The 13,608-nt window shown below is 34.0% G+C and overlaps 1 protein-coding gene across 1 annotated transcript in view; it reads left to right on the top strand.

Annotated features, from left to right (window-relative positions):
• Window positions 1-3,996, top strand: part of LOC106116567 (bromodomain-containing protein DDB_G0280777) — a 31,154-nt gene extending 27,158 nt beyond the window's left edge. The window contains 4 exon segments of the mRNA NM_001312712.1: window positions 1,878-1,927; window positions 2,178-2,439; window positions 2,600-2,830; window positions 2,906-3,996. Of these exon segments, the coding sequence (NP_001299641.1) occupies window positions 1,878-1,927; window positions 2,178-2,439; window positions 2,600-2,830; window positions 2,906-3,931 (1,569 nt within the window). The 3' untranslated portion in view covers window positions 3,932-3,996.
• Window positions 3,997-13,608: the final 9,612 nt, after the last annotated feature.

The following is a 13,608-nucleotide window of genomic DNA, read 5'->3' as shown; positions in this document are numbered from 1 at the left end:
GAATCTAAACCATTCCCAGATCCCCTTGAACACACACAAAAAATTTCATCAAAATCTGTCCAGTCGTTTGAGAGAAGTTCAGTGACATACACACTCACAGAAGAATTATATATATAAAGATAAGACAGTAAGATTGGATGTACGTCTGTTTACTTAATTTAGGCGTTAGTTGGGAACGTGGTATAATTATTGCGAAGACAGCAATTTAGGATTCGACGGGTTGCTGAATAGTACAGTGTTTTATTATTTAGAAAATTGTAGCCTCTCACTGTAATTACTTGTAGAGGTCAACTGCGGCGTTTGTTACAACTATTATAGCTCGTACTTTCTCCTTAAACTGTCGTATGATTTGCAACATCTGAATAAATGATGATGTGAAAAATTTTGATTGAAAAACACAATAAATATCCTTAGTGTAGGTCAAAAAGTTTTATTATAAGATAATTCAATACCACTGCAATATTAAATCACAGATAAAATAAATTAAAGTCGTCCTTTTCACACGATTAGTTCAGAAGAAGTGAGACAACTAATGCTTTTCATTTAGAGATAATTCATATGAACCGTCTCGACGAAAGACCTCCATAAGCGAGAAATTCTGGTTAGAGAGAAACCTACACAAGAGAGAAAAATATCACGGTCTTTGGATTCTCGCTTAACCTTGGACTTCATAGTACTATAGCTCAGTGATATACACCAAATTAAGCAAATAAATATCACCTATGAGAACATGAGAATGATGAGAAATTTATGTCACTGTCGAAATTATAAATAAAATGTCACATGTCGTAAGAATTTCATCGCATCTGAGCCCGCGTTATTCACAAATTGAGTAATTTCATTTGTCGACTTTTGCGCTCTTAATACCGTTTTAATAACGTCTCCTAACATTTCACAATCTGACGTTGTTAGTCGTAAAATAACTGAATGTTACGCGAGGAGTTAGCAATAGATAATAATACGTTGTCGCATATGAATAGCAGAGGACTGTTATTTTATAATTATAACAGTTGTGGAAATAGCTATTTTTATCATAGTTGCAAATGCGACGTTCTTTAACAAATATTTTGTAACATAATTGTATCTTCTAAAAATATATCTCATGATTGGTGTAGATTATTTTACCGAGCATCTAGAAAAGAACTATTCATATAAGATCTTCAGCTCAGCTTGTTCTCATTGATCCTACCCTAAGATAGGTGACTAGCCCATAGTCAACCACGCTGGCCCAGTACGGGTTGGATAACTTCAGAGATATCTTTGAATCCTTTTTCAGATATGTGCATTATGTAAATATTATTATACGATAATTAAATTACATCTTACTAATATTATAAATGCGTATGTTTTGATAGATGTGTGGATGCTTGAAGGTATCTCGGGAACGACTGAACGGATCTCACTGAAATTTGGTATACATATAGAACACAGTCTGAAGGAACACATGCACTACTTATGAACTTTTTTAAATTCAAGCAGACGGAGTCACGGGCGGCTGCTAGTAAAATCTTAAAATATTTCATCACAGCGATTGGAAACCTTTAATTATTCAATAGTAAACTAATCCCAAGTTAGACATATACTTGACTAAATTCATGTTGTAGTTTTGATTGCATGCTTTGCCGTATGATTTCCGAGGGTCCACTTGTATTGCATAAATTTGTCGGTTGGTTGAACTCTTGGTATTGTCAGTTGATTTGAACGTGGACGAACAATGTTCCGATCTATCACCGCTTTCACCGAGCGAATAACGCGACATCTGCTGGTAATTACTGTAAAACTGTTATGACATGCTACAGATTGATGTAAACTACTTTTAAATTACTATTTATCGTATCATTTTTTTATAATATGTAACAATAATTGGTTTGTTACAGGAACAAGTTGCACCAGTACAAGAAAATCCTGAGGAAGATAAATCCAGTGGGTAAGTAGTAAAAATTCCAAATAAATCTACTAAAAATCTTGATAAAAGTATACTAAATGAAGACCGCGAATATTGATCAAGCAAACTAATCAAACGAAACTAAGACATATCACCAGAAAGTTTACAAACTTGCTTATAATCCTAAATTTCTAGAATGGGGGTAGAAATTTAGAAAAATTATTTGTCGCTTTCTCGCTCTATTTTAACCAAAAAATCTTGTATATTTAAAACATTACGTTCCACCTTCCAGAAGTGGCCAAACCGAAGAATACCGTCCTGGGCAAGTGTTCTCACTGAACGCGCAAGAACTGCTGGAACTGCAGCCGGAGAGAAAAGCACCGCTAGCCAACAATCAGCAGCTGCAGCAACTGCAACAGCTTTACAACCCACAGCAGGAACACCAACAGAATTTACAGCAAAGTTTACAGCAAAGTTTGCAGCAGAACTTACAGCAAGGCTTACAACAGAACATACAGCCTTTCTACTACTTGGACCCCCAACTGGCTGGGCAGGTAAAAACTTCAGTTTTATTTAAAATTAGGATTATTAGTTTTGACACTAAGAAACATATAATCCACTAAGACGTAAAGACAGTTACGAATGAATTTCTAGGACTTGAAAATAAGAGGACAGAAAAGGATTACTAATACTAATAGATATTTGGATTTCCAGGTGTCTCTTCAACCATCTCATACCGTCATCGCTCGTCCACACTACACATCCAATGGAGGTGAAGCCTCAGTAGGCGCCGCGCTATCAGTGAGCGACAGCGGCAGCGCTACCGCCCATCCCTTCGACCAAGAACTCCTGGCGCTGTTCAGCCAGGCACGGCAAGAAGACGACAGACAGCAAATATATACACAGCAAATCCTGCCTCAAGCACTCGGTCAACAGTACCAACAAGTAAGAAAACTTTTTTCGTATCTTTTGGTTCTAACTGTTAGTCATATAATCCAACCATATTTTTTTTAATTTCAGGTGGAAAGGTACGTAACAAAGCCAAGTAAGAAACCGACTAAACTGCGCCCGAAGATCCAAGTGGTACCAACGCAAGCGTCGACAGCCCCTCAGCAATATCTTATTGAAACAACCAATGTACAATCTCAAGCGCCTGCGCTTCAATATCGCCCCATACAGTCACAGCGTACTGGGCAAACCCTTCGCTACATTCCCTTGCAAGTCGCCCAGCAAGCCATATCTCAACCTTTGTATGAACGTCCCGAATCTCAAGGTTTGAAAATCGTCCCAGCTCCAAATCTACAAAACCTACAGCCACAAACTCAAGGTAACTACGTCTTCGTACCTCAGTACCAACAACCAGAACCAGCTCAACAAAAGCAATACAAATTCGTCGACACACAGAGACAGACAATTCAAAATGTTAGACAAGAACAACCGAGAATCGCAGTCGAAAGGCCATTGGCGTACTTAAAGCGATTCCCTGAACCCGAAAAGACACGAACAGTTAAAATTTATAACCAATCCGGTCTTGAAGGTCTATCAGCCGTTCCTCAAGCTGGTCAAAATGAACAATACTATATCAGACCTTTATACAGACAAAACGAGCAAAGACCTAGATACGATTTATCAGCACTGGCTTTAAGATCATTTGAACAAGCACGAGCTGCTGAATCTACTAAATCTCCTTTATCAACAATTTACGTTCACAAGAACACAGCTCCTAAGAAAGTGTCGAGACCTTCAGTAAGAATAGAATCTCAAAGAGAACAATCAGCTAGCTCTGAATATCCTATCGAGCAAGGAAGAGCTTTAGAATACCAACGTCCTCAGTTGCCACCACCTAAGAATAACAAGGCTTATACTCCTGAAGAGTTCCAGGCTTTGGTAGCTGCAGGTTACTCTGTGACTCCTATACCAGTTGGGACGGTTGGTGAACAACCAGCGCAGTCCCGGTCTTCAGTAGAAGCGATACAGATTCCCCAACGACGTGTTTACACTAAACGTAATCAATACTTGCCTTTAAGATCTGATGAAGCGCCTTAAATTTTATAACGACTATGTACAGAATTTTAGAATTAACTCTAGATAATAAAATATTTTGTAATTTATTGGTCTTTGATTTACAACAGTGTTGCAGTTTGTCGCTTTTACTATAAGAGCCTAAACATTTGTTTTAACATATTTTGTCTCTGTTTTCTTCAATCAGAATAAAAGAGATGAGAAAATATTTTTCGTAATCAAACAAATCTATTTAAAACTATGAATTAGCACAATTAGCCCACGACTTCGTTCTCACGGAATTAAAAATAAAATATAGTATACTAGCTCCGTCCGCGCGAAATTAAATAAAAAAACTTAATTAGTAGCCTTTGTGTTCTTTCAGACTATGTACTCTACATAAATGTAAAATTTCAGTGACATCTATGTAGCCGTCCCGGAGATACCTTCAAACAAACATCCATCCATCCAAACATTCGCATTTACAATATTAGTAAGATACCCAGGGATAATGATGGAATAATTATTCAAATCAGTTCAGTAGTGTTGGAGCTTATTCAATTCAAACAATCAAATCTTTCCTCTTTTCAATTGACGGACAACAGTAAACTCGACAGTCAGTTATAAGCCCTCGAGGAAATTAATAGCAAAAGCCTTGTCAAAAACTTTGAGCATAGTTTGTTTCAAGGCTTTTCATTTTGCCATCACAATCTTGATAATTACGTATAACTGATTTAATTAATCTATTAAAAATGTCTTACTGGAATCAAATTAATCAACATTTTAAAAGTATTTCCTTTGGAACGAAATGGAATCCACTGAATCAAAAGAAAGGGTTTTAAATTTCTTTACGATAAATTTAATGCCTATCAAATTAAACACATTTTTCTATATGTGTGTATTTATTTAATTAAAACGAAAATGTATTAATCATTTTTAGTTTTTTGTTTTTTTTTTTTATTAAAAATATGGGCAGATTTTTTTGTAAATTCACTAGTATTTCTTTTACCATTCCAACTAAACTCTAGGCTTGTGCTAGGATATGGTTCACGACAATAGTCGAATAGCGGATTCGAACCCCGACCTCGTGATCGGAAATCCGTACCCTTAACCATTAGGCTATTGACGCTTATTTTTAGTTATTCAAAAGCAATTTTTGGCAAAAATTAATATTGTACTAATAAATTTTGTAATTTTTACCTCACTGATGTAAGAGAATCGGCTGTTGCGTCCCTGGCAAGCAAACCAGAAAATTAGACCGAAATTGAATTTGACTCAGGAAAGAAATTTCATTATAAGGGTAATGTTCTTGGGAAATGTATTTTTATTATCTTGTTCCCGGCAAATGCTATATTCATATTATTATTGTAACCTTTGATGCAGTAAAATACTTGTTTAGACTTAACGCCTGCGCAAATGTTGCGGCAAAACGCCATCGCGGGAACGTTGCCGATGCCCGCATCAGGCGCTTGGGCCATATATATACGTCTCTGTCTATTCGTATCACTTACCTTCAAATTATTGTGCAATTCGCATCTTTTTTAAATTATATTATTATAATTTTATTAAATATCTGGGCTTTTAATTTGCACCATCTATCCGCAAAAGTTAGAACAATACTGAACTGAAAACTCTCAGAAAAATGGTTTAAAACAGAACGATTTCGTTAACAGTATTTTTAAAGTATTACGTAACGATGTCAGTATAGAGATGACGTCATCAATTCCGTGGCCTTTGGACGCATACGTTTTTTTTCTAAATCTTTAATGTTCTGGCTTCATTTACGGCCAGCCTACTTAGACTAAGAAGGAATAAATTAAAATGAAATATTTAACTATAAACTACATAATCTAACCAAATGTAATAGAGATAATCTAACGAATATATCAAATGCGAATGTAAGGATGAATGGATGGATGTTTTTAGTAGATATCTACGGAACGGCTGAACAGATATCGCTGAAATTTGGCACAGATGTAGAACAAAATCTGAAAGAACACATAACCTATTTATGAAGTTTTTCTTTAATTCCGTGCGTGTGGAGTCACGGGCGAGAGCTAGTCATATTACATTATGTTAACCGCATCATTCCACTGACGAAACACGTGTACAAAAGCATCGTAATTTTGTACTAATGTTTAGGTAATGTACTTATACGTTTATCAGAAAAGAAATGAAAAAAAAAGGATTTCATCATAAAAATGTAAAGCACACTAAAGTCACAAAGCTGACAAGTAACCCGGCATTACGCGTAATATATAGCGACCCGCCGACACTGGTGAGAATAATACCAAAAATCTTATACATTTACACTTCCGTGTCTACAATATCATTAGTCACGCCACTTTCGTCCTCCTCAACGCGCTTTTGCTTTTCTTTTGGTTATTTACTCTCACAAATTACATATACGACAAACATATCTCTATTTAGTAAAAGGGTTACGTTACGACGGATATAGTAAGCTACAGTTAATTAAAATATCATTAAACCTCACGATTTAATTTGGCTTAAAATTAAAAGCCAGTGCTTCCAAAATGACCAAAGTTGGCCTTTGTCAAATTTTCAAGTCTTAACAACCATTCACGGAGTGTTTCAAATAGTCGGTTTTCAAGATCAAAATCTTCTTTTAAAACATATTATTATCTCTGTTTTGTTAAAGATAATGACAGGGATGACGATATGTTTTATACAGGGATTTTGGTTTCAAAAACCTACGGTAAGTCGATCAGCTTTTGTTAGTACTGACTGCTAAAAACTTTCTATGTACAAGTCCAGTCTTTACAGTTAGTAGACCGGTTAAAATAACATTCCATCAAGTTCCTCTGAAGTAAAAGATAATATGATATAATAGCCATGATCTTTGGTGTCTCAGAAAAGTTTTATTTAAGTTAATTACAGTGATTTTAAATTCCCACTTAAATTAGTTCTCCAGATTGACCTAGATTCCGCTAGAGAGCTATCAATTTCCGAGACAGTGAATCTATTCGCGACGGCAAACATAACCTCAATTTTACAAAATCTATTACATTTAAGAATTACTAATTGCAGTTTAAAAACAAATATTTATATATAAACTGACTGTTGCTTGCGACCGTCGGCACAGAATTTATAAAAAACTTAATAAGTTACCTATGACTTCCAGGCTATGTTCTACATCTTTGCCAGATTTCATCAAGATCTGTTCAGCGGTTGCCAAGATACCTTCTAACAAATATCCATCCACCAAACATTCGCATTTATAATTATAAAATATAATAATATTATAATATAAAAGATTTATTTACGAAAATGTTATCTTAATCAATAAACAATAACCTCAAAATGTCATAAGTATTGTACTCACGTATGGTAAAAAACAATGTTATAATTATATCACTTCATTTTTACAAAACAATTGTAACAATTCACTATTATTTATAACATTAGTCACACTTTGAAATTAAATTATTAACACTTTTTATAACCTGATAATCGAATATTTTATTTCCACTTTTGACAGTCCGAGCACTGACAAGCGCTCAGGGGTACCAACTGAAGTATTTGGCGTTTGACGTTTCGATAACAGTTGTTCTTAAAATACCCACACTTTTGTTAATTAAAGTTTCTATTTGTTATGTAAATCACACCTTATAGTTTTAATTTAGTGATTTGCGAGTAAGAATTTGAAAATTAAAAAAAAACACGTCAAATTAGTTTAAATGTAACTCATAATCTCTATCATCATCAACCTGCCCTTATCCCTATCGAGGGTCGGCACAGCATGTACTACTCCTCCATACATCTCTATCAGCCGTCATATCCGAGTCTACCCCCTTCTTACGCATATCCTCTTTCACACAGTCATTCCATACTTTTTTGGTCTTCCTCTACCCTTGTAGCCATCCACTTTCAATCTCATTACTTTTTTGCTTATATCATCATCATCCCTCCTCATAACATGTCCAAACCACGCTAATCTTTTACTCCTCAATTTCTCGATCACTACTACGCAACTTTTAAACTTCCTCTAATATACACATTTTTTAACTTATAACCTCTATCGATAATACTAAAAGAATAAGGAGAACACTAAGGACAATTTCACTTTTCAATTAATTGTCAGCAAACAAAAATAACAAGAGAGCAAAAAGATATCACTACCTCTAGATTCTTAATAGCTTTTTACTCTATACTAAATCCTTAATCTTTCCTTTCAAACAACAATCATCTCAAGTAATGTCCGTAGCCATAAAAAAACTATAAAGATTTCGTTCACTCTATACGAAGTCTATTTGCAATAAAAACCGCTCTGTATTAAGAAATTTAAGAGTTATTCTGTAAGCAGCAGTTAAATAAAAAGAAATGATTGAAGTATTTACTCGTTTTATTATCTAAATAAGAAACTGACATGACACATTCGAATACAGAATAAAGTTCTACGCATACAACGTGTTAAATTACATTATATAGCAAAACTAATATTATTAGTGGTGTTTACAAACATAGGATTGTTTGCTTTAATTTTAAAAATGTTTTTATTTAACGACAGAATTATACAGATGTAATATAATATTGATTATTCGTTTTAGTGGCATTGCTATTCATAAATGTCAGGCGATAATGGTTTCCGATACTTAGTCTTAATATCTTACGAACCTTACTATGTTACTAATATTATAAATGCGATTGAGTAGATGGATGTATGGATTGATGTTTGTTTGAAAGTATCCCGGGAACGGCTATATGGATCTCGCTAGTATTTGGCATAGATGTAGAACATAGTCTGGAAGAACACATAGGCTACTAATTAAGTTTTACCACACGAACGAAGTCGCGGGCGACAGCTAGTATCGCATAATTCTACGTATAACTTCCTATAAAATAAAAGTATTAAATAAGTAACAAATAAAAGTATAAAATATATTTAGGTTTTATAGAAAAATGGTTGTTTGTTTTATGAATGCATTTTGAATTCTTTATTTCTTTAAATGTCGTCTTTTTCGTTTTCATTTTGTTGGCTCACAAACAAACAAGTGAAGAGGAATGGTACACATACACGTATGAGGATACTTTAAATCTTACTTTAGAAAGCAGACATTTCTTTTATTTTCTTATGGTTTTTAACATACTGTGCCAGTAACATTATTTGTTAAGTACAGAAATATAATAACGAAGTAATAAATAATCGATTTGGAAAAATGTTTTCAATTTTTCTAAAAGAATTTCTACGATCAGAAAAAATAAATTAACTGAAACTGCAAGGTTTCAAGTCAAAATCTCCTTTCAGCGGGCTCTCGCTGATGAAAAAACCAAATGGAATAAAAATTGAATCGGAAACCCTATTAACGTTTGTATAATCCGCTTCGAATTGGAAAAAGCTTATACTTATTTTAAATCTCAGTAATATAATAAAGGCGAATGTTTAGATGGATGGATGTTTGTTTGAAGTTATCTCGGGAACAGCTGTATGGATGATGCCTTGACCTTGCAGAAATTTGACGTACACATAGAACATAGTCTGGAAGAACTCGAAGACTACTAATTAAGTTTCTTTTAATTCCGCACCGACGGAGTTGCGAGCGACAGCTAGTATTTTTATATAGTCTTGCATATTATAATCTTGACGAAGGTCGTTCATCATTAAACAAATTAATATCTTTGAAAATGAATAATTGAATCACGACTCTTAAACCTAATTTCTCAATTTTTCATATTTACTTTCCAGTAATAAAACTAATCTTATATTTTCTTTTGTATAATTTATTTATTTTTAAATCTATTGTGTACATACAATAGGTACAAAGGATCAATATTATAGCATACCGTAGCAATTTCGTAGAGGGTTCGTAGCTCGCATCCGAGCTACGCTTTGATTAATTGGGTCTCTGCATATCTACGCAAATAGATCTGCTGTCATGGAAATTGATCACTACCTCGCTGAATCTGGGTCACAACTATTTTAAATTCTCACAAGAATAAACATTGCAGTGTAATTTATATTCTACGCTATAAATTCGCTGCTTAAAATAACTTTTTATGAAATGTGTTTATTTTATTTCATATCATAAGGTGGAAAACGAGCGAGCGGCCACCTGAAATCGCCGAAATAGCAAACTGACCGTTGCCCATAGCCATACGCAATTCTATCTGCGTTGCCTACCTTTAATCGACGGAGGAGAGGATGCACAGAAAGAGAAAATATTTTCCTTTTCCATGCATCCTCTCATCCGGACTCCACTTCTACTTCTCATCCTTAACTTATAAGAAAAAGGGTAGGAAGAGAAAGAGGACTAAATTAGGCCTCCGGGATGCACACCCATCAGACTGTACGCGGAATTGCTTCCACTTCACACCTGTCTTCTGTGTGGTAGTGGTATTTCACCGGGCGAGCCGGGACAATTCGTGCGAAGATGATAAAGCGGGCTCTACTCCTGTTAACATTTTACAAACAACTTTTTAAATTAAAAGATTATAAACAAGTAAAAGGCAGAATGGTTTAAAATATTAATAAGCCTAAAAGTACCCGCGTCTCCGTTCGCGTGGTATTAAAAAAAACTATAATAGTAGTCTATGTATTCTTCCAGACTATTCTCTACATCTATTTAAATTTCATCGAGATACTTTGAGCCGTTTTGAAGATACCATCTAACAAACATATACCCATCTAACCGTCCATCCATTCATCTACACATTCGCATTTATATTATAATATTAGTAAGATAAGTATAATATCATCTAAAGAAAAACTTATAGATAATTTATTTACTGTATTTCATTTATTAATCGTGGGTTTCTGACACCTATATCTCCGTTTAAAACATATTGTTCTCACTGTTTTGTTAAAAATATTGACAAGGATGACGATTAATTTTATATAGAGATTTAGTTTCAGAAACTCACGGTACGTTATACTGTTGGCCTACAATTTGAAATCAATCGATTTAATTACATACATATAATATTCAAAGGGAAGACCTTCCGTGACTAACATATATCTATGTATTTCCGTATACTTTTAAAGTGCATGGTCAAGCAGGTAAAACTGTGCCAAGGTTATTCGATTGATAATATGAATTTAAAATATAGTACATCATAAAAGACATAATGACATTCATAAAATTTTATTATAAGCTAATCTTACTAATATTATAATTGCGAAAGTTTAAATGGATATATGTTAGAAGGTATCTCCGTAACGGCTTAGCGGATCTTGATGAAATTTGGGTCAGATATAAACATAGTCTAGAAGAACACATAGGCTACTTATTAAGTGTTTTTTTTTAATTTTACGTGGATAGAGTCGCGGGCGACAATTAGTGTTAGTATAAGACAAGAAAGCAAAACTATTTTTTATTTTATGACATGTAATTAAGGGTAAATTAAAACTGTCAGTTTAATAGAACCACATGAAAAACATTACCTTTTGAATAAAAAAAAAAAATTCCAACTTGATCATCCAGGAGCGTAGTTACGATGTAACATATAGAAGAACAACAATCTCCTCCTTATTGTAGTCAATTTAAAAGCGTATAAGAGCTTCTATTTACGCGACATACAGACGCCACGTTTATCGATAATTTGTCTTCTCAAACAAACATGTTAATGAAAATCTTAATTGAGATTATGTTGTTTGTTAAGTCAACGAAACGTGAAAATTGTCATAACGTATTAATTATAAAGCTCAGTGAATACGTCTTTGAACATTCCACACGATAAGATTTTGCTTTCATAAACATGTTTATTGAAGAAATAAAAACATATTTATATTACGAGCAATCACTGATAACACATCGTGATGTAACCTGCATATATCTGAGAAGAAAATCAAAGATATGCTTTGCACTGGGCCAACGTGGTTGACTTTGGCCTAGTCACCCCTCCTCCAAAGCGCAGGCATACCCACTAAACCTCTCTGTTCGTCCAACGCATCGGGACGGGACCACGAACACGCTTTCGCTCTCGTCCGCGGCGCCGTCTGCGCCAGCTGCCGAGGCAGCTCTCTCGGGGGAGGCAGCCCTCAGTCGCCGGTGCTGGACTCCCTCGTGTCCATCACCAGAGGGCTATTGTGGGGGGGGGGTCAGGGCGGCGATATACTGCCGTCTTCTCCGCCCCACAGCCTAGTCACCCCTAAGTTAGGGTAGGCTCCGAAACCCCTCAGTGGAGACGTATAGTGAGCTGATGATGATACTTAATGATACTTCAAATGTTGAAGTAAAAATCACGTATGCATATAAACGGTGTTCATTTTTAAAAAAGTTCGTAGTACTGAGAGAAAAGTGATGAAACCTTTAACTTACTACAGTAAAATTGTTTTTCTTTGTGACATTTAAATGTACTACAGCATAATATTTAAAAGCTTTTCGGAACTAATAAGTTAAATCTATACATATATACAACACAAATATTTGCATACAATTTTATAGACTAAAAAAAATAAAAAGTTTCTTGAAAGACTTTATAATGAGCTTTTCTAAGCAAGTAAAATTTATTAGACATTCTATAAAAGTTATGAATAATTCATATTTTATTCAATGTAAGTTAATTGAAATTTTTGAACTTCTCTAATTATTCCTAAACTTTCTTTTTTAATCGTATATATAGAAAAATAATAAACAACACCGATATGCAATTAAATAAAACAAAACGAAATTAAAAAAACATAAAAAAATCTAGAAGAGTACGAATCGAATGACATCCCAACGGGTTCTGCCGTTTACACTTTAGGCGGTGACAAAGAAATTTAAATATATACGAAACCCCAAACAAAAACAAACATACAAACGCGAGAAAACATTACTTTCTAGTCGGGTAAAAAATCAGATATGAAATTACTATTTACATATGTATATATAACAATATCATTTCATTCGTCTGTTTGTACGTGATCTCAAATACTAATTGGATTGTCATCTTCAGCCTAAACCATCTAAGATCTAATTGAAATTCAATAAACGTCTGTACTAATTTATTCAACTGCTTGGATGTCTATTGGCAGTTACTTCTCTCTTTACTTCTATCGTTTTCCACCTTGTAATATAAATAAGTCATTAACTTAACACAAAAGTAATATTTATAACATGACTGTCCACACGAATACGTTTGCGTGGAATTAAAACAAAACCGTAATCAGCCTATGTGTTCTTCCAGGCTATGTTCTACGTTCTGGAGATACCTTATAACAAACATCCATCCATTCAAACATTCGCATTTATAATATTAATTAGATAAAGTTTTTAGTTTAATCGCTTATTTTTATCAGCAAGTTGATAAGAAACATTAAGTAATTACTCTCTTATAGTCATCGCTCAAATAAATGAATTATCGTACGTAGAGAACTAGTATGTAATAGTATAATTAGATTAGCAGATTCAATTATCATCTAAGTTGGACCTCTGTTTGCGTCCATTGCTCGACATTCGAAACTGAATCAATTAATTACGATTTGATTGATGTTGACATTTCATATCACATTTTATATACATAGTACCTGGATGACTGTTTTTTGGAAATTATATTTAAGTACGAATTACTAATAAAATGATGAAATATGAATAATATTTTTCGATCTTACCGATAGAAAAAGTTAAGTTTTTGTTTAAGTTGATTATCGATAAAACACGAATAAAATGACGTTTTCTAAAAATGATTCCTAGCTAGATCGATTTATCGCCCCCGAATATACCAAATGTTATGAAAATCGTTGGAGCCGATTCCGAGATTCCAATTATATATATTATTTATTA

This window comes from Papilio xuthus, unplaced genomic scaffold, assembly GCF_000836235.2.
Source record: "Papilio xuthus unplaced genomic scaffold, Pxut_1.1 DF827714.1, whole genome shotgun sequence".
Lineage (NCBI taxonomy): Eukaryota > Metazoa > Arthropoda > Insecta > Lepidoptera > Papilionidae > Papilio > Papilio xuthus.
This window is presented reverse-complemented; position numbering and strand designations above follow the sequence as displayed.